This window comes from Dendrobates tinctorius, unplaced genomic scaffold (assembly GCF_039654945.1).
Source record: "Dendrobates tinctorius isolate UK_male_01 unplaced genomic scaffold, ASM3965494v1 ptg000173l, whole genome shotgun sequence".
In the NCBI taxonomy this organism is placed as follows: Eukaryota; Metazoa; Chordata; class Amphibia; order Anura; family Dendrobatidae; genus Dendrobates; species Dendrobates tinctorius.
Genome location: NW_027361840.1, coordinates 9,410,610 through 9,434,608, shown reverse-complemented (window position 1 = coordinate 9,434,608; position 23,999 = coordinate 9,410,610). Strand labels below are relative to the sequence as shown.

The 23,999-nt window shown below is 48.3% G+C and overlaps 1 protein-coding gene across 4 annotated transcripts in view; it reads right to left on the bottom strand.

Annotated features, from left to right (window-relative positions):
• Positions 1 to 23,999, bottom strand: part of CSPG5 (chondroitin sulfate proteoglycan 5) — a 95,255-nt gene that overhangs the window by 3,545 nt on the left and 67,711 nt on the right. Inside the window, exons 3-5 of one of the 4 annotated variants that reach the window (XM_073551189.1) lie at positions 17,965 to 18,153; positions 13,193 to 13,349; positions 4,371 to 4,418 (exon numbers count right to left, since the gene is read on the bottom strand). In XM_073551189.1, coding sequence (XP_073407290.1) covers positions 4,416 to 4,418; positions 13,193 to 13,349; positions 17,965 to 18,153 — 349 coding nt within the window. In that variant the 3' untranslated portion in view covers positions 4,371 to 4,415. The remainder of the gene's footprint in view (positions 1 to 4,370; positions 4,419 to 13,192; positions 13,350 to 17,964; positions 18,154 to 23,999) is intronic. The other 3 variants (XM_073551190.1, XM_073551187.1, XM_073551188.1) reach the window with 3 other exon arrangements.

The following is a 23,999-nucleotide window of genomic DNA, read 5'->3' as shown; positions in this document are numbered from 1 at the left end:
TCGAGCTCATAGAAGGGTAACTGGTTTTCTCTTCAAATATCATTCAATCTAAAGGGCGGTGTAAATCTAATATATAAAGCTCAAAGTGTGTGTGTATGTATGTATGTGTGTATGTATGTGTGTATGTCCGGGATAGGCATCCGCACCGCCGCAGCTACAGCCACAAAATTTGGCACAGTCACACGTCTGGACCCCGAGAGCGTCCTAAGCTATGTTGTGAGGCGAAATTTTAACCCTGCGCGTTCCAATTCACCAAACAATTTTGCCCCTATCTACATACTGGGGGAAAAAGTGTGTGCGTATCAAGCCCTGCCCCTCATTATGATGTCACAACGGTTGCCATGGCGATGCTGATGTCATCATAGGTTGCAAGCCCTGCCACTGCTCATTATGATGTCATAATGGTTGACTATGGGATGGAGTATGTGTGATGGGTATATGGGCACTGGACTATGGGATGGAGGATATGTATGACGGGTATATGGGCACGGGACTATGAGATGAAGGATGTGTGATGGGTATATGGGCACTCGACTATGCGATGGAGGATATGTATGATGGGTATATGGGCACGGGACTATGGGATGGAGGATAATTATAATTTGTTATAACTAACCACAGTTAGTTACTATGTCCGGGCACCGCCGGGCTCTTCAGCTAGTCTAATATATAAAGCTCAAAGTATGTATGTATGTATGTGTGTGTCTGTATGTCCGGGATTGGCATCCGCACCGTCGCAGCTACAGCCACAAAATTTGGCACAGTCACACGTCTGGACCCCGAGAGCGTCCTAAGCTATGTTGTGAGGCGAAATTTTAACCCCGCGCGTTCCAATTCACCAAACAATTTTGCCGCTATCTACATAATGGGGAAACAGTGTGTGCGTATCAAGCCCCGCCCATCATTATGATGTCATAATGGTTGACTATGGAATGGAGGATGTGTGATGGGTATATGGGCACTGGACTGTGGGATGGTGGATATGTATGACGGGTATATGGGCACTGGACTATGGGATGGAGGATGTGTGATGGGTATATGGGCACGGGCCTATGGGATGGAGGATATGTATGATGGGTATATGGGCATGGGACTATGGGATGGAGGATATGTATGATGGGTATATGGGCACTGGACTATGGGATGGAGGATATGTATGACGGGTATATGGGCACGGGCCTATGGGATGGAGGATATGTATGATGGGTATATGGGCACGGGCCTATGGGATGGAGGATATGTATGATGGGTATATGGGCACTGGACTATGGGATGGAGGATGTGTGATGAGTATATGGGCACTCGACTATGGGATGGAGAATATGTATGATGGGTATATGGGCACGGGCCTATGGGATGGTCGATATGTATGATGAGTATATGGGCACGGGACTATGGGATGGAGGATGTGTGATGGGTATATGGGCACTGGACTATGGGATGGAGGATATGTATGATGGGTATATGGGCACTGGACTATGGGATGGAGGATATGTATGACGGGTATATGGGCATGGGACTATGAGATGGAGGATATGTATGATGGGTATATGGGCACGGGACTATGGGATGGCGGATATGTATGATGGGTATATGGGCACTGGACTATGGGATGGAGGATGTGTGATGAGTATATGGGCATGGGACTATGAGATCAAGGATGTGTGATGGGTATATGGACACTCGACTATGGGATGGAGAATATGTATGATGGGTATATGGGCACGGGACTATGGGATGGAGGATGTGTGATGGGTATATGGGCACTGGACTATGGGATGGAGGATATGTATGATGGGTATATGGGCACTGGACTATGGGATGGAGGATATGTATGACGGGTATATGGGCATGGGACTATGAGATGGAGGATATGTATGATGGGTATATGGGCACGGGACTATGGGATGGCGGATATGTATGATGGGTATATGGGCACTGGACTATGGGATGGAGGATGTGTGATGAGTATATGGGCATGGGACTATGAGATCAAGGATGTGTGATGGGTATATGGACACTCGACTATGGGATGGTGGATATGTATGATGGGTATATGGGCATGGGACTATGGAATGGAGGATGTGAGATGGGTATATGGGCACGGGACTATGGGATGGAAGATGTGTGATGGGTATATGGGCACGGGACTATGAGATCAAGGATGTGTGATGGGTATATGGACACTCGACTATGGGATGGAGAATATGTATGATGGGTATATGGGCATGGGGCTATGGGATGGAGGATATGTATGACGGGTATATGGGCACGGGACTATGGGATGGCGGATATGTATGATGGGTATATGGGCACTGGACTATGGGATGGAGGATGTGTGATGAGTATATGGGCATGGGACTATGAGATCAAGGATGTGTGATGGGTATATGGACACTCGACTATGGGATGGTGGATATGTATGATGGGTATATGGGCATGGGACTATGGAATGGAGGATGTGAGATGGGTATATGGGCACGGGACTATGGGATGGAAGATGTGTGATGGGTATATGGGCACGGGACTATGAGATCAAGGATGTGTGATGGGTATATGGACACTCGACTATGGGATGGAGAATATGTATGATGGGTATATGGGCATGGGACTATGGAATGGAGGATGTGAGATGGGTATATGGGCACGGGACTATGGGATGGAGAATATGTATGATGGGTATATGGGCATGGGACTATGGAATAGAGGATGTGAGATGGGTATATGGGCACGGGACTATGGGATGGACGATATGTATGATGGGTATATGGGCATGGGACTATGGGATGGAGAATATGTATGATGGGTATATGGGCATGGGACTATGGAATAGAGGATGTGAGATGGGTATATGGGCACGGGACTATGGGATGGACGATATGTATGATGGGTATATGGGCATGGGACTATGGGATGGAGAATATGTATGATGGGTATATGGGCATGGGACTATAGGATGGAGGATGTGTGATGGGTATATGGGCATGGGACTATGGGATGGAGGATATGTATGATGGGTATATGGGCATGGGACTATGGAATAGAGGATGTGAGATGGGTATATGGGCACGGGACTATGGGATGGACGATATGTATGATGGGTATATGGGCATGGGACTATGGGATGGAGAATATGTATGATGGGTATATGGGCATGGGACTATGGAATAGAGGATGTGAGATGGGTATATGGGCACGGGACTATGGGATGGACGATATGTATGATGGGTATATGGGCATGGGACTATGGGATGGAGAATATGTATGATGGGTATATGGGCATGGGACTATGGGATGGAGGATGTGTGATGGGTATATGGGCATGGGACTATGGGATGGAGGATATGTATGATGGGTATATGGGCATGGGACTATGGAATAGAGGATGTGAGATGGGTATATGGGCACGGGACTATGGGATGGACGATATGTATGATGGGTATATGGGCATGGCACTATGGGATGGAGAATATGTATGATGGGTATATGGGCATGGGACTATGGGATGGAGGATGTGTGATGGGTATATGGGCATGGGACTATGGGATGGAGGATATGTATGATGGGTATATGGGCATGGGACTATAGAATAGAGGATGTGAGATGGGTATATGGGCACGGGACTATGGGATGGACGATATGTATGATGGGTATATGGGCATGGCACTATGGGATGGAGAATATGTATGATGGGTATATGGGCATGGGACTATGGGATGGAGGATGTGTGATGGGTATATGGGCATGGGACTATGGGATGGAGGATATGTATAATGGGTATATGGGCATGGGACTATGGGATGGAGGATGTGTGATGGGTATATGGGCACGGGACTATGGGATGGAGGATAATTATAATTTGTTATAACTAACCACAGTTACTTACTATGCCCGGGCAGCGCCGGGCTCTTCAGCTAGTTAATGATAAATAGAAATGATGCCATATGATGTTTATAGAAGTATTTCAGAGAAGCCAGTACAGAGAAGATCAAACCTGTCACCCGCAGAATTGATGCGCTATTCTAATAAAGGGGAGATAAGCAGCTGACAGATAGTCTTTGAGACACTTATCTTTTAATTTACCAGATAGACCAGACATTAATAGTTCATTCTGCAACTTCTTCTTCAGCTAAGGACCATCGGATTGACCGCAATCTGACGTCTATAGGGGCCGTAGAATTAGGAGGGCAGTCCATGGTGTTTAGGTTTGGTAGTGGCTCGCCCCTTTAATCCAAGCTGTGTTTTACAGTAAAGGGGGGCTTACAATAAATGAACCACAATGTGAAATGATGCATCTAATTATTCTCAAAGGGCAATCACACGCATAGCGCCGCCTATCGTAATCATACAGTATAGCGGATTGTACTTACTTTCCATGAGATTTTTAATTTTTTTTTCTCGCCGGATATGAAAATTTACTGCAGTCAATAAGAAAAACAGATTGTGAGCATAAAGTACAGCGCCACCGACACAGAAGCGGGCGGGGGAGGGGAGCTGCCACCTAGAAAATACTATAGAGCGAGCAGCAGAGGAGAAGGAAGCAGAGACGTTGGCACCTCTCCTAATCAGAGACTGAGTCGGGGGGGGGGCGCCTCTATGAATGCCCCCTCCCCGTACAGACCATCACATTAATCTATTATCAGGGCGGTCAATGGATGGGAACATCACGCACAGCGGCTCTCACTGCGGAGTATCAAGAGTAAAGCCATTGTAGCTCCAGACTACAGCGCATCGGTGAAGGATGGAAAATTTAAAGGGGAAGTCCACGGAATGACTCGCATCAGTGCATAGGTCCGGAATCAGGGGCTGTGATACACTGTAACCAGTAACCTGCAGGGAACACAGAAAGGGAAGTCCCTGATCCTTACAATATCTGGAAAGGGTCTAAAGGTTTTGTATGAAGCCTGGAAACCCCTTTAAAAAGACCAGACTCCAACATTATTCTGGACCCCTGAACTGTCTGGCATTTTGGGGGATTCTGTGATGGCGCCTCCAATGCAGATTACTGGAGCCCAATTCAACCCCAGATCCCACAATTCAGGCGACAGATCAGACCCCTTCAATCGCTCCCGTCCCCAGCTCTGGGTTCTCCTTGGCCCTGATTGCTGCCACACAGTCAAGATGTCACATGTGTCACTGCTGGGAGTACCGGGAGCTTGCAGTAACAAAACCGGCCCCGCCCTTGTCACAGACAAAAACAAATAAACCCTCAAAAATGAGAAAAAAATATCAATTCTGAGTGCTGGGAGCGCGGGAACGGTGTACTCGGGGATTGACGTCACAGATGAAAGAAATGCTCTCACACACCAGGACGGCTTATAAAGGGTCACCGATCACATGACTTCACACCACACTCCTGATTGGCTGCTCAGACCTGCACATGTCACAGATGAAAGAAGCGCACTGGACTGTACCACCACGGTCACTGATAGGGGGGGTGTAAGGGAAATTAATAAGGGCTGACGTTCTACTTTTGAAAATGAAAAGCGGAAAAAAAAACTAAAATAATTATTAAAAAAAAAATATTTCATAACCTTGAATTTCACTCGTGAGCTGCCATTGTGTCGGAGCCTCGGCGGCGGATTAATCGCGGCCAGTTCACTCAGACGGTAATTGTGGTCCCTGGGCCTTTTTCTCGCCTGGAGTCCGGATCTGGTTGCCTAGCAACAGCCGTCTCGGCACACAACGGTCCAGTGAGCATCCCTCACTCAGCGCGAGTCACCGCCATGGAGGGATATTCATCCTGACCACAATCCCCCCCCTGCCCTAGTCTCCAGACTGATACACTGTAACGACGCCCCAGCTGCGTAAGTCTATAGGAGAACCTCTAGGGTGGGAGACTCGCAGCGGCTCCTGCTCACACTGCTGAGGGTTTGCTACAATGTATCCCCTGCCGTCAGACTTCTGTGTCCCGTGGCACACAATGCTGCTCCTTCTGCGGCGCTGATCCTCGCGGGGAGTGATGTCATCACCTCGGACCGGGTTATTCCAGGACTGTCAGGCCGGTGACGCCGGCCGCGGGAGCCCAGATGCTGCCAGTCGCGTGAAGGGATAAATGTCGGATTTAAGCGCAGACTTGGCAGGACGCCGCGGACGCCGTCCTTTCTCCTGTAACCATATTGCTGCGCACAGAGCTCTCTTAACCCCTCACACTCCTCGGCCATTTGCATTCATACAGCAGAAAAGGTTAAAAAGAGGAAATCTGCCCGCAGTCTCATCACAGAGTCCAGCTCCACGTCCTTGACATGCTTTACACTGCAGCTTTGCTCTACTTAACTCAGCTATGATCAGTGACTCCAGCTCAGCTGCGTTGTCTATTGGAGTCAGAGATCCCATCTCCTGCCTTATTAAATATCGGGCATGCTGTTCTGCCCTTTCCATGCTTTACCCTGCAGCTTTCCATTTATTTGGCTCAGATATGATCAGGGCGTATTGGAACAAGAGATAGACTGAAATCCATGTCTTTCCTATAGGTGCTGCTCTGCCTCCATGCTTTACACTACAGCACTGATTATTTCTGATTGGTTGTGTATAAACATAAATTCCACATGTGCAGATACAATCCTGTATCAGTGAGAACAGAATATTATACAAAACGAGTAACAAAACCTCCAGTGTGACAGCGGAAACCCGGAAACTGCAGCAACATGGGGGAGGGGCCTCAATAAGGGGAGGAGCCTCAGTGTCTGCTCTTTTCAAGACTACACATGGTACATCTTAATAAAGTCTGGACAACTCTAAACAGCCTGTTCCCATAAATGCCACCAAATCCTGAACCGAAAATACTTCTCCACCACAGAAATAAACAATCTGTACACAGAGACCAAAGATTCTAATCACTGATAACCAATAGAGTCTGGAGTTACATCCTGTATTATACTCCAGAGCTGCACTCACTATTCTGCTGGTGCAGTCACTGTGTAAATACATTACATTACTGATCCCGAGTTACATCCTGTATTATACTCCAGAGCTGCACTCACTATTCTGCTGGTGCAGTCACTGTGTACATACATTACATTACTGATCCTGAGTTACATCCTGTATTATACTCCAGAGCTGCACTCACTATTCTGCTGGTGCAGTCACTGAGTACATACATTACATTACTGATCCTGAGTTACATCCTGTATTATACTCCAGAGCTGCACTCACTATTCTGCTGGTGCAGTCACTGTGTACATACATTACATTACTGATCCTGAGTTACATCATGTATTATACTCCAGAGCTGCACTCACTATTCTGCTGGTGCAGTCACTGTGTACATACATTACATTACTGATCCTGAGTTACATCCTGTATTATACCCCAGAGCTGCACTCACTATTCTGCTGGTGCAGTCACTGTGTACATACATTACATTACTGATCCTGAGTTACATCCTGTATTATACCCCAGAGCTGCACTCACTATTCTGCTGGTGCAGTCACTGTGTACATACATTACTGATCCTGAGTTACATCCTGTATTATACCCCAGAGCTGCACTCACTATTCTGCTGGTGCAGTCACTGTGTAAATACATTACATTACTGATCCTGAGTTACATCCTGTATTATACTCCAGAGCTGCACTCACTATTCTGCTGGTGCAGTCACTGTGTACATACATTACATTACTGATCCTGAGTTACATCATGTATTATACTCCAGAGCTGCACTCACTATTCTGCTGGTGCAGTCACTGTGTACATACATTACATTACTGATCCTGAGTTACATCCTGTATTATACTCCAGAGCTGCACTCACTATTCTGCTGGTGCAGTCACTGTGTACATACATTACATTACTGATCCTGAGTTACATCCTGTATTATACCCCAGAGCTGCACTCACTATTCTACCGTGTATGTTCTTCCTGTGTATTGCTGCTGGCCATGTATTACAGGTAGTAATGATTATTCCGCACAGTCTGACATACACGGTAATGATGGGACACCTGGTATCGACCATGAAGGGTGACAGGAGGGTTGTGGGACATAGAAAGAACATCAAGCAGGCAGCGTCTATCTGGGATGTCACTGTGGGAGGGCGGGTTCAGAGGGTCACGTATATAATGATGTATACATCGTGTGCGACTCCCATATATATGTGACAAAATGGATTTAATCAGAATGTGAAACTCCAATAACTCAGACTTGTGTCTGTGTGTGACCCTTACAGGATCCAGTAGAAACCTGTAGTGCTGCACATACAGGCAACATTAAGAGCAAAAGAGGTGTGCGAGGATGAGGACGCTGCAGTGAAGGGGTAAAGACCGAGGCTCAGTAAAGTGCAGAGTTAAGTACAACAGATGGGAAACAAACGTTCAGCGTCCATAATAGTGCAGACTAAATATAGCAGAGTAAAACAATAGCAAACATTACAAAGAAAGAGCGGCTGAGATGTGAAAAACAGAGACGAGATGCAAGAGATGGAGACGAGGAGACAAGAGCTGGAGACAAGGAGACAAGAGATGGAGACAAGCAGACAAGAGCTGGAGACAAGGAGACAAGAGATGGAGACAAGCAGACAAGAGATGGAGACGAGGAGATACAAGAGATGGAGACAAGGAGACAAGAGATGGAGACAAGAGATGGAGACAAGCAGACAAGAGATGGAGACGAGGAGATACAAGAGATGGAGACAAGGAGACAAGAGATGGAGACAAGAGATGGAGACAAGGAGACAAGAGCTGGAGACAAGAGCTGGAGACAAGGAGACAAGAGATGGAGACAAGCAGACAAGAGATGGAGAGGAGGAGATACAAGAGATGGAGACAAGGAGACAAGAGATGGAGACAAGAGCTGGAGACAAGGAGACAAGAGATGGAGACAAGGAGACAAGAGATGGAGACAAGAGCTGGAGACAAGGAGACAAGAGATGGAGACAAGGAGACAAGAGATGGAGACACGAGAGATGGAGACGAGGAGATACAAGAGATGGAGACAAGGAGACAAGAGAAGGAGACAAGAGATGGAGACAAGGAGACAAGAGATGGAGACAAGGAGACGAGATGGAGACAAGGAGACAAGAAATGGAGACAAGGAGACAAGAGCTGGAGACGAGGAGATACAAGAGCTGGAGACGAGGAGACACAAGAGCTGGAGATGAGGAAACACAAGAGCTGGAGACGAGGAAACAGAAGAGCTGGAGACGAGGAGATACAAGAGATGGAGACGAGGAGACGAGATGGAAACAAGAAGACAAGAGATGTGGAGACAAGAGATGGAGACAAGGAAACACGAGAGATGGAGACAAGGAGACAAGAGATGGAGACAAGGAGACACGAGAGATGGAGACATGAGAGATGGAGACGAGGAGACACGAGAGATGAAGACACGAGCGATGGAGACATGAGAGATGGAGTTGAGGAAATACAAGAGATAGAGACAAGGAAATAGAAAAATGGAGATGGGGAGACAAGAAGTAGAGACGAGGAGACACAAGAGATGGAGGAGATGGAGACGAGACTCGAGAGATGGAACTGAAGAAACAAAAGAGATCAAATGAAGAGACAAAGAGACTCAATAGATGGAGAAAAGATGCAAGAGATGGAGACAAGTAGATATACGAGATGGAGAAATGGAGATAAAAAAAATAGAGCCGAGGAGATAAAAGAGAGGGAGTCAAAGAAATACAAGAGATGGAGATGAGAAGACATGAGATGGAGACGAAGATATACAAGAGATGGAGAAGAGGAAACACGGTGGCAATGAGGAAACAAAGAATAGAACAAGAAGATACAAGAAATGAGCTAAAGAAATCCAAGAGATGGAGACTAGGAGACACAAGAAATGGAGATGAGGAGACACAAGAGATGGACACAAGATGCAAAAGCTGAAGAGAGGAGATACAGTGGCATGTAAAAGTTTGGGCACCCCTGGTCAAAATGACCATTATTATGAACAGTTAAGCTGAAAAAGAAATGATCTCTAATAGGCCTAAAGTTAAAGATTACACATTTCATTGCATTTTAGGCATATATATATATATATATATACACACACACACACACACACACACAAATACATTGTCTTTTTTCCCATTTTAAAAATGACAAAAAGTAAAATGAGTTGAGGCAAAAGTTTGGGCACCCTTAGAGGTTTGTCTGCTCAGATAACTTTGACCAAGGTTTCAGTCCTTACTTAGCCTGTTAGGGTTATGACTTGTTCACTATCAGCGTTAAGAAAGGACAGATGATGCAATTTTACCGGCTTTATAAAAACCCAGCCTCCTCTAACCTTTTGCCAAAAACAGCAGCCATGGGATCTTCTAGCCAGCTGCGTAACACTCTAAAAATGAAAATGTAGGGAGGCCAACAAAGCAGGAGAAAGCTATAAGAAGACAGCAAAATGTTTTCAAGTTGCCTTCTCCTTGGTTCTAAATTTAATTAAGAAATGGCAGTTACCAGGAACAGTGGAGGTCAAGATAAGGTCTGGAAGACCAAGCAAAATTTCAGTGTGAGCTGCTCATAGGATTGCTAGAGATGCAATTCAGAACTCCCGCTTGAGTGCAAAAGACCTTCAGAAAGATTTAGCAGACTCTGGAGTTGTGATACATTGTTCTACTGTTCAGAGAAATCTGCACAAATATGGCCTTCATGGAAGAGTCATCAGAAGAAAACCTCTTCTGTGTCCTCACCATAAAATTCAGCGTCAGAAGTATGCAAAAGAAGATCTAAACAAGCCTGATAAATATTGGTCAAGTCCTGCAGACCGATGAGGATAAAACAGAATTCTTTGGCCAGAATGATCAAAGGTATGTGTGGAGAAAAAAGGGCACAGAATTCCAGAAAAAAACATCTCGCCAACCATTAATTATGGGGGTAGCTCAATCATGCTTTGGGATTATGTTGTAACCAATGGCACGGGGAACATTTCATGGGTAGGGGGAAGACTGCATCAAGAATTTCTTGAAATTTCAATGAATCCAAACATAACACCATCTGTAAAAAGTTGAAGGTGAAAAGAGGAAGAGGAAGAGGATGGCTTCTACACATGGATAATGATCCTAAACACATGTCACAATCCACAATAGATGACCTCAAAAGGTGCAAGCTGAAGGTTTTACAATGGCCCTCACAGTCCCCTGATCTGAACATCATTGAAAATGTGTGGCTAGACCTCAAAATAGCAGAGGAAGCAAGACGCCCCAGGAATCTCAGAGAACCGGAGGAATTCTCCAAGGAAGAATGAAGGAAAATCCCGTAAAGAAGAATTGAAAGACTCTTGTCTGGCTACAAAAAATGATTACAGGCTGTGAAACTTTCAAAAGGGGGAGCTACTAGATACTAACCATGCAGGGTGCCCAAACTTTTGTATCAGCCCTTTTTCCTTTTTGTAATTTTTAAGATGTAAAAGATGAAAATATATGCGTGTACAATATATAGAAATAGAAAGGAAATGTGTCATCTTAAACTTTAGGCTGTTTAGAGATCATTTAATATTCAAGTTGCTTAACTGTTCACAATAACAGTAATTTTGGCCAGGGGTGCACAAACTTTTTCATGCCACTGTACAAGAAATGGAGATGAGATGCAAGAAAAGGAGATGAGGAGACACAATAGATGGAAATGAGGAGACCCAAGAGATGGAGACGAGATGCAAGAGATTGAGATGAATAAACAGAAGAGATGTAGACGAGGAGACACAAAAAATGGAGATGAGGAGACACAAGAGATTGAGATGAGGAGACAAAGAGACACAAGTCATGGTGGTGAGGAGACAAGAAATGGAAATGAAGAGATACAAGCGAAGGAGATGGGGACACAAGAGATGGAGACGAGGAGAAGACACAAGAGATGGAGATGAGGAGACAAAAGAGATGGAGACAAGGAGATACAAGATGCAAGAGATGGAGACAAGGAGATACAAGAGATGGAGACATGAGATAGAGACAAGATGCAAGAGATGGAGACAAGGAGGTACAAGAGATTGAGAAGAGATGCAAGCGGAGATGAGGCGACACAAGACAAGATATGGAGACAAAATACAAGAGATGGAGATGAGGAGACACAAGAGATTGAGATGAGGGGACACGAGATGAAGACTAGGTGACAAGAGAAGAAGACAAGAAGACACAAGAGAAGGAGATGAGGGGACATGAGATCGAGATGAGGAGACACAAGAGACTGAGATGAGGGGACACAAGAGATTGAGACAGAGACAAAATATGGAGACAAAATACAAGAGATTGAGATGAGGGGACACAAGAGATGGAGCTGAGGAGACGCAAGAGATGGAGATGAGGAGACACAAGAGATTGAGATGAGGGGACACGAGATGAAGACTAGGTGACAAGAGAAGAAGACAAGAAGACACAAGAGAAGGAGATGAGGGGACATGAGATCGAGATGAGGAGACACAAGAGACTGAGATGAGGGGACACAAGAGATTGAGACAGAGACAAAATATGGAGACTAAATACAAGAGATTGAGATGAGGGGACACAAGAGATGGAGCTGAGGAGACGCAAGAGATGGAGATGAGGAGACACAAGAGATTGAGATGAGGGGACACGAGATGGAGACTAGGTGACACAAGAGAAGACGAGAAGACACAAGAGAAGGAGATGAGGGGACATGAGATCGAGATGAGGAGACACAAGAGATTGAGATGAGGGGACACAAGATGGAGACTAGGTGACACAAGAGAAGAAGACGAGAAGACACAAGAGGAGATGAGGGGACACGAGATCGAGATGAGGAGACACAGGAGATTGAGATGAGGAGACACAAGAGATTGAGACATAGAGACAAGATATGGAGACAAAATACAAGAGATGGAGCTGAGGAGACTTAAGAGATGGAGCTGAGGAGACGCAAGAGATGGAGACAAGGTGACACAAGAGAAGAAGACGAGAAGACACAAGAGAAGGAGATGAGGGGACACAAGAGAAGGAGATGAGCAGGTAGAAGAGATGAAGATGAGTAGAAGATACAATGGATGGAGAGGACTTGTTCTTGCAGCTTAGCAGTCATCATGCAGCATTCGAAGCTCCATTGCAGGCAGGGAGACCTTTACGCCAGCTCCGTTCCCTCGTCAATTAGTGTATTTGGTGAATGCACAGGTGGAGTCATGCAGTAGGGGATATTGGGGTCCCGGCATACAATGGGGTGTTGTGCACCTGTCCCTGCTCTCTGAACCCTCCCTGCTCAGTGCGGGAAGCTTGCAGCATGCAGAAGGGTAGACATGAAACAGACGAGTTACCTGACAGATAACGTTATCATAGTAAGCCATTGCACGGACATGGGGGGACAGTTTAGATGGAGTGTCGCATAGTTTCCTTACATTTGGGTGTGAGCCTTCCGCAATGGTGGAGAGTGAGAAATTATCGTTGTGGAGCTCAGAGGGAGTCCGGTACCTGCTGCGAGAGAAGAGGCCACAGATTAATGCTACTGTATGTGTGATAGGCTACACAGACATCTAATCTCTGTTATAAGCCAGAGACAGGAGGATAATAGGTGGCTCTACTACAGAAGCGCTGACAATCTAACGTGCACCTACAATTGTGTGAAAAAGTGTTCACCCCCTTCCTGATTTCCTGTTCTTTTTCATATTGTTACAGTTAAATGTTTCCAAACAAATGTAAATATTAGACAAAGATAACACAATTATCACAGGATGCAGTTTATAAATGAAGGTCTTTATTATTAAGCGAAAAAGAAATCCAAACCTGCAGGGCCCTGGGTGAGAAAGTGATTGCAAACTAAACCTAATAACTGGTTGGGCTGCCCTTGGCAGAAACAACTGCAATCAAGCGTTGCAATGAGGTTTTTACAACGCTCTGGAGATGATTTGGCCGCTCATCTTTGCAGAATTGTTATAATTCAGCCACATTGAGGGTTTATGAGCATGAACCGCCTTTTTAAAGGTCTTTACAGCATTGCAATAGGATTATGGTCAGAACTTTGACTAGGCCCCTCCAAAGTCTTGATTTTGCTTTTCTTAATCCATTCAGAGGTGGACTTGCTGGTGTGTTTTGGATCAAAACAGACCCAGACCATCACACTACCACCACCATATTTTACTATTGGTATGATGTTCCTTTTCTGAAATGAGGTGTTACTTCTACGCCTGACGTAATGGGACATTCACCTTCCAAAAAGTTCGTCAGTCCACAGAACATTCTCCCAAAAGTCTTGGGGATCATCAAGATGTCTTCTGGCAAAACTGAGATGAGCCTTTATGTTATTGATCAGCAGTGGTTTTCATCTTGGATCTCTGCCATGCAGGCCATTTTTGCTGGCTCTTTTTCTTATGGTGGTGTCATGAACACTGACCTTAACTGAGGCAAGTGAGGCCTGCAGTTCTTTGGAAGTTATTGTGGGGTCTTTTGTGATCTCTTGGATGAGTCTACGCTGCTCTCTTGGGGCAATATTGGCCGGCTGGCCGACCACTCCTGGGAAGGTTCACCACTGCTCCATGTTTTCACCATTTGTGGATAATGGTTCTCATGGTGGTTCGCTGGAGTCCCAAAGCTTTAGAAATGGCTTTATAACCTTTTCAAGACTGATAGATCTCATTTAGTTTTTCATTTGTTCCAGAATTTCTTTGGATCACTGCATGATGTCTAGCTTTTGAGGAACTTTTCATCTACTTCATGTTTTTGTGGGGGAGGGAAGTCACTTTCTCACACAGGGCCCTGTAGGTTTGGATTTCTTTTTCCCTTAATAATAAAGACCTTCATTTATAAACTGCATCCTGTGGTATCTTGCGGTATCTTTGTCTAATAGTTACATTTGTTTGGTGATCGGAAACAAAAAATTTAAGTGTGACAAACATGTAAAAGAATAGGAAATCAGGAAGGGGGTGAACACTTTTTCACACAACTGTATTGTTCTCTGTCCTCACTTTTATGTGGGGGAAGGGAATCGACTACTCAATGCCACATGACCACTCCCAGACTGGTCCTTGGGCCACACCACCAAGATGCACCTGTAGACTTCTCCAAGAAGACCCACCATGCAGAAACAACGGTGCAGGGCTCTTCAAGAGACCAGCGGGGCACATCATTCCGACGCAGGTTGGGTTGGCACAAGGTCATCGGGTCTCTGTGAAGCTTGTGGTAAAATGCAGACGCCGCCCCCACCACCCGCACATCGGTTACCTCCGCCTGACAGATCACCCACAATACCAGCGTGCACCCCCACCCTCGTCCAGATCTGTAAAGCTGGCGGACAGCTGCTGCCCAGCGGGGGCTTCTTATTCTTGGGGCCGACAGATGGAGCTTTGTCCGGAGCAGCCATGAAAAAGTCAGACCAAGAACCAGCAGACACAGCGCACCGCAAAGACCGAAGCGTCCACAACCCGCGAAAACTCCACCGGCACCATCCACAAGCATGCAACAATGTAACAAGAGGACGGGGTAGTGCTGCCCGAGCCTGGATTAGATACACAGCTCAGAGACAGTATCACACAGGAGAGGATTAGATACACAGCTCAGCAGACAGTATCACACAGGAGAGGATTAGATACACGGCTCAGCAGTCAGTATCACACAGGAGAGGATTAGATACACGGCTCAGCAGTCAGTATCACACAGGAGAGGATTAGATACACGGCTCAGCAGGCAGTATCACACAGGATAGGATTAGATACACGGCTCAGCAGTCAGTATCACACAGGATAGGATTAGATACACGGCTCAGCAGGCAATATCACACAGGAGAGGATTAGATACACTGCTCAGCAGTCAGTATCACACAGGATAGGATTAGATACACAGCTCAGCAGACAGTATCACACAGGATAGGATTAGATACACGGCTCAGCAGTCAGTATCATACAGGATAGGATTAGATACACGGCTCAGCAGTCAGTATCACACAGGAGAGGATTAGATACAAGGCTCAGCAGACAGTATCACACAGGAGAGGATTAGATACACGGCTCAGCAGCCAGTATCACACAGGATAGGATTAGATACACAGCTCAGCAGACAGTATCACACAGGAGAGGATTAGATACACGTCTCAGCAGACAGTATCACACAGGAGAGGATTAGATTCATGACTCAGCAGCCAGTATCACACAGGAGTGGATTAGATACACGGCTCAGCTGACAGTATCACACAGGATAGGATTAGATACACAGCTCAGCAGTCAGTATCACACAGGATAGGATTAGATACACGGCTCAGCAGTCAGTATCACACAGGATAGGAATAGATACATGGCTCAGCGGTCAGTATCACACAGGAGAGGATTAGATACACAGCTCAGCAGCCAGTATCACACAGGATAGGATTAGATACACGGCTCAGCAGCTAGTATCACACAGGATAGGATTAGATACACGGCTCAGCAGTCAGTATCACACAGGAGAGGATTAGATACACAGCTCAGCAGACAGTATCACACAGGATAGGATTAGATACACGGCTCAGCAGTCAGTATCACACAGGATAGGATTAGATACACGGCTCAGCAGTCGGTATCACACAGGAGAGGATTAGATACACGGCTCAGCAGACAGTATCACACAGGATAGGATTAGATACACGGCTCAGCAGTCAGTATCACACAGGAGAGGATTAGATACATGGCTGAGCAGTCAGTATCACACAGGATAGGATTAGATACACGGCTCAGCAGTCAGTATCACACAGGATAGGATTAGATACACGGCTCAGCAGACTGTATCACAGAGGAGAGGATTAGATACACTGCTCAGCAGACAGTATCACACAGGATAGGATTAGATACACGGCTCAGCAGACAGCATCACACAGGAGAGGATTAGATACACGGCTCAGCAGACAGTATCACACAGGATAGGATTAGATACACGGCTCAGCAGACAGTATCACACAGAATAGGATTAAATACACGGCTCAGCAGATGATATAACACAGGATAGGATTAGATACACGGCTCAGCTGTCAGTATCACACAGGAGAGGATTAGATACACGGCTCAGCAGACAGTATCACACAGGAGAGGATTAGATACACGGCTCAGCAGACTGTATCACACAGGGTAGGATTAGATACACGGCTCAGCAGACAGTATCACACAGGATAGGATTAGATACACAGCTCAGCAGACAGTATCACACAGAATAGGATTAGATACACGGCTCAGCAGATGATATAACACAGGATAGGATTAGATACACGGCTCAGCAGTCAGTATCACACAGGATAGGATTAGATACACGGCTCAGCAGTCAGTATCACACAGGATAGGATTAGATACACAGCTCAGCAGACAGTATCACACAGGATAGGATTAGATACACGGCTCAGCAGTCAGTATCACACAGGAGAGGATTAGATACACGACTCAGCAGTCAGTATCACACAGGATAGGATTAGATACACGGCTCAGCAGACAGTATCACACAGGATAGGATTAGATACACGGCTCAGCAGTCAGTATCACACAGGAGAGGATTAGATACACGGCTCAGCCGACAGTATCACACAGGATAGGATTAGATACACGGCTCAGCAGTCAGTATCACACAGGAGAGGATTAGATACACAGCTCAGACGACAGTATCACACAGGATAGGATTAGATACACGGCTCAGCAGTCAGTATCACACAGGAGAGGATTAGATACACGGCTCAGCAGTCAGTATCACACAGGATAGGATTAGATACACGGCTCAGCAGACAGTATCACACAGGATAGGATTAGATACACGGCTCAGCAGTCAGTATCACACAGGAGAGGATTAGATACACGGCTCAGCCGACAGTATCACACAGGATAGGATTAGATACACGGCTCAGCAGTCAGTATCACACAGGAGAGGATTAGATACACAGCTCAGCCGACAGTATCACACAGGATAGGATTAGATACACGGCTCAGCAGTCAGTATCACACAGGAGAGGATTAGATACACGGCTCAGCAGTCAGTATCACACAGGATAGGATTAGATACACGGCTCAGCAGACAGCATCACACATCAGGCTTAGATTCACTGCCTATGTAGGACAGACATTCATCTTAGGGGGGGGTCACTTACTTTCGTTTGCGCAGTTTGTAGTTCTCGGTTTTGAGCAGATAGAGTTTTTTGGCGAAGAAGACAGTCATCATGAAGAGCAGGAGGACGACGAGCGCGGCAGTGCCGACAGCCACACACATGACCTGGAAGTCGGTGATGATGGACTCACAGCGCAGCCCCTTGTGCCAGATGTAGTCCTGCGTGTTACACCTGCAAAGACAAGACACGTGAGCCCCGGACACGAGGCGGACAGCCGGCAGGTCAGGGGTCGGCACTGGGAGCAGCACATGAAGGGTTGACACTTGGTAGACAATATATACTGGCACTGCTGAGCAGGGGGGAGAAAAGGTGTATACAGAGATCACAGCGGCCGCGGCAGAAGATCCCACACAGACTGGCGACCTGCACTGTAATTTTGGCCATTCCTGGGCTGAAATACTTTGTGCTGCTGTGAATCCAATAACATGGGCCATTTGAGGTCTCGCCCGGCGCCTCTCATGAACGCAGCAGACTCAGGAGATCAATCGACGACGTCCTGTGACTTTCTACATTGATTTCTTCTCTTGGTTCAGAACAAGGAAAAAAATCCCTGTGGAGAATCCGCCGTCTCTTCTCGCGGTCAGTGGGAGATTCCTGCTCCTCAGGAGAAGTTTGTGCCTCCTGAATAAATCATTCCTGCACATACGGAGAGTAAGATGGAGGGCCGCACGGCGCAGTCATGCATGTGATGGACAGACAGCGAGCTCGCACGGAACGCCAGCAGCGGCCATGAAATATGACCAAGAGAAGCCACCTCATCCTACAGTCATATATACACCAGGGTCACCCCACAACACCTACCGTATACCGGGAACACCCCACAAGACCTGCCATTTACTGGGAACACCCCACAAGACCTGCTGAATACTGGTAACACCCCACAAGACCTACTGTATACCGGGAACACGCCACAAGACCTACCGTATACCGGGAACTCCCCACAAGACCTGCTGTATACTGGTAACACCCCACAGGAGCTACCGTATACCGGGAACTCCCCACAAGACGTGCTGTATACTGGTAACACCTCACAAGACCTGCCGTATACCGGGAACACCCCACAAGACCCGCCGTATACCGGGAACACCCCACAAGACCTACTGTATACCGGGAACACCCCACAAGACCTACTGTATACCGGGAACACCCCACAAGACCTACCATATACCGGGAACATGCCACAAGACCTACCGTATACCGGGAACTCCCCACAAGACCTGCCATATACCGGGAACACCACACAAGACTTACCGTATACCGGGAACTCACCACAAGACCTGCTGTATACTGGTAACACCCCACAGGAGCTACCGTATACCGGGAACTCCCCACAAGACGTGCTGTATACTGGTAACACCTCACAAGACCTGCCGTATACCGGGAACACCCCACAAGACCCGCCGTATACCGGGAACACCCCACAAGACCTACTGTATACCGGGAACACCCCACAAGACCTACTGTATACCGGGAACACCCCACAAGACCTACCATATACCGGGAACACGCCACAAGACCTACCGTATACCGGGAACTCCCCACAAGACCTGCCATATACCGGGAACACCACACAAGACTTACCGTATACCGGGAACTCACCACAAGACCTGCTGTATACTGGTAACACCCCACAGGAGCTACCGTGCACCGGGAACTCCCCACAAGACGTGCTGTATACTGGTAACACCTCACAAGACCTGCCGTATACCGGGAACACCCCACAAGACCCGCCGTATACCGGGAACACCCCACAAGACCTACTGTATACCGGGAACACCCCACAAGACCTACTGTATACCGGGAACACCCCACAAGACCTACCGTATACCGGGAACACCTCACAAGACCTGCCATTTACTGGGAACACCCCACAAGACCTGCTGAATACTGGTAACACCCCACAAGACCTACCGTATACCGGGAACACCCCACAAGACCTACCGTATACCGGGAACACGCCACAAGACCTACCGTATACCGGGAACACCCCACAAGACCTACTGTATACCGGGAACACCCCACAAGACCTACCATATACCGGGAACACGCCACAAGACCTACCGTATACCGGGAACACCCCACAAGACCTGCCATATACCGGGAACACCACACAAGACTTACCATATACCGGGAACTCACCACAAGACCTGCTGTATACTGGTAACACCCCACAGGAGCTACCGTATACCGGGAACTCCCCACAAGACGTGCTGTATACTGGTAACACCTCACAAGACCTGCCGTATACCGGGAACACCCCACAAGACCCGCCGTATACCGGGAACACCCCACAAGACCTACTGTATACCGGGAACACCCCACAAGACCTACTGTATACCGGGAACACCCCACAAGACCTACCGTATACCGGGAACACCTCACAAGACCTGCCATTTACTGGGAACACCCCACAAGACCTGCTGAATACTGGTAACACCCCACAAGACCTACAGTATACCGGGAACACCCCACAAGACCTACCGTATACCGGGAACACCCCACAAGACCTACTGTATACCGGGAACACTCCAGAAGACCTGCCGTATACCGGGAACACCCCACAAGACCTGCTGTATACCGGGAACACCCCACAAGACCTGCTGTATACCGGGAACACCCCACAAGACCTGCTGTATACCGGGAGCACCCCACAAGACCCGCCGTATACCGGGAACACCCCACAAGACCTGCCGTATACCGGGAAGACCCCACAAGAATCGCCTTATACCGGGAACACCCCACAAGACCTGCCGTATACCGGGAACACCCCACAAGACCCGCCATATACCGGTATACCGGGAACACCCCACAAGACCTGCTGCATACCGGAACACCCCACAAGACCTGCTGTATACCGGGAGCACCCCACAAGACCTGCCGTATACCGGGAACACCCCACAAGACCTGCATTATACCGGAACACCCCACAAGACCTGCCGTATACCGGGAACACCCCACAAGACCCGCCGTATACCGGAACACCCCACAAGACCTGCAGTATACCGGGAACACCCCACAAGACCCGCCGTATACCGGGAACACCCCACAAGACCTGCTGTATACCGGGAACACCCCACAAGACCTGCTGTATACCGGGAGCACCCCACAAGACCCGCCGTATACCGGGAACACCCCACAAGACCTGCCGTATACCGGGAACACCCCACAAGAATCGCCTTATACCGGGAACACCCCACAAGACCTGCTGTATACCGGGAACACCCCACAAGACCCGCCGTATACCGGGAACACCCCACAAGACCTGCTGTATACCGGGAGCACCCCACAAGACCCGCCGTATACCGGGAACACCCCACAAGACCTGCCGTATACCGGGAACACCCCACAAGACCTGCATTATACCGGGAACACCCCACAAGACCTGCCATATACCGGGAACACCCCACAAGACCCGCCGTATACCGGGAACACCCCACAAGACCTGCAGTATACCGGGAACACCCCACAAGACCTGCCGTAGACCGGAAACTCCCTACAAGACCTGCCGTATACCGGGAACACCCCACAAGACTCGCCGTATACAGGGAACACCCCACAAGACCTGCCATATACCGGGAACTCACCACAAGACCTGCTGTATACTGGTAACACCCCAAAAGACCTACCGTATACCGGGAACTCCCCACAAGACGTGCTGTAAACTGGTAACACCTCACAAGACCTGCCGTATACCGGGAACACCCCACAAGACCTACAGTATACCGGGAACACCCCACAAGACGTACTGTATATCGGGAACACCCCACAAGACCTACCGTATACCGGGAACACCTCACAAGACCTGCCATTTACTGGGAACACCCCACAAGACCTGCTGAATACTGGTAACACCCCACAAGACCTACCGTATACCGGGAACACCCCACAAGACCTACCGTATACCGGGAACACCCCACAAGACCTACTGTATACCGGGAACACTCCAGAAGGCCTGCCGTATACCGGGAACACCCCACAAGACCTGCTGTATACCGGGAACACCCCACAAGACCCGCCGTATACCGGGAACACCCCACAAGACCTGCCGTATACCGGGAACACCCCACAAGACCCGCCATATACCGGGAACACCCCACAAGACCTGCTGTATACCGGGAACACCCCACAAGACCTGCTGTATACCGGGAGCACCCCACAAGACCCGCCGTATACCGGGAACACCCCACAAGACCTGCCGTATACCGGGAAGACCCCACAAGAATCGCCTTATACCGGGAACACCCCACAAGACCTGCCGTATACCGGGAACACCCCACAAGACCCGCCGTTTACCGGTATACCGGGAACACCCCACAAGACCTGCTGCATACCGGAACACCCCACAAGACCTGCTGTATACCGGGAGCACCCCACAAGACCTGCCGTATACCGGGAACACCCCACAAGACCTGCATTATACCGGAACACCCCACAAGACCTGCCGTATACCGGGAACACCCCACAAGACCCGCCGTATACCGGGAACACCCCACAAGGCCTGCAGTATACCGGGAACACCCCACAAGACCCGCCGTATACCGGGAACACCCCACAAGACCTGCTGTATACCGGGAACACCCCACAAGACCTGCCGTATACCGGGAGCACCCCACAAGACCCGCCGTATACCGGGAACACCCCACAAGACCTGCCGTATACCGGGAACACCCCACAAGAATCGCCTTATACCGGGAACACCCCACAAGACCTGCCGTATACCGGGAACACCCCACAAGACCCGCCGTATACCGGGAACACCCCACAAGACCTGCTGTATACCGGGAACACCCCACAAGACCTGCTGTATACCGGGAGCACCCCACAAGACCCGCCGTATACCGGGAACACCCCACAAGACCTGCCGTATACCGGGAACACCCCACAAGACCTGCATTATACCGGGAAAACCCCACAAGACCTGCCATATACCGGGAACACCCCACAAGACCCGCCATATACCGGGAACACCCCACAAGACCTGCAGTATACCGGGAACACCCCACAAGACCTGCCGTAGACCGGAAACTCCCTACAAGACCTGCCGTATACCGGGAACACCCCACAAGACTCGCCGTATACAGGGAACACCCCACAAGACCTGCTGTATACCGGGAACTCTCCACAAGACCTGCTGTATACTGGTAACACCCCACAAGACCTACCGTATACCGGGAACACCCCACAAGACCTGCTGTATACTGGTAACACCTCACAAGACCTGCCATTTACTGGGAACACCCCACAAGACCTGCTGAATACTGGTAACACCCCACAAGACCTACCATATACCGGGAACACCCCACAAGACCTACCATATACCGGGAACACCTCACAAGACCTACCGTATACCGGGAACACCCCACAAGACCTACCGTATACCGGGAACTCCCCACAAGACCTGCTGTATAATGGTAACACCCCACAAGACCTACCGTATACCGGGAACACCCCACAAGACCTGCTGTATACTGGTAACACCTCACAAGACCTGCCATTTACTGCCTACCGTATACCGGGAACACCCCACAAGACCTGCTGTATACTGGTAACACCTCACAAGACCTGCCATTTACTGGGAACACCCCACAAGACCTGCTGAATACTGGTAACACCCCACAAGACCTACCGTATACCGGGAACACCCCACAAGACCTACCATATACCGGGAACACCCCATAAGACCTACCGTATACCGGGAACACCCCACAAGACCTACCGTATACCGGGAACTCCCCACAAGACCTGCTGTATACTGGTAACACCTCACAAGACCTGCCATATACCGGGAACACCACACAAGACCTACCGTATACCGGGAACTCCCCACAAGACCTGCTGTATACTGGTAACACCCCACAAGACCTACCGTATACCGGGAACACCCCACAAGACCTGCTGTATACTGGTAACACCTCACAAGACCTGCCATTTACTGGGAACACCCCACAAGACCTGCTGAATACTGGTAACACCCCACAAGACCTACCGTATACCGGGAACACCTCACAAGACCTACC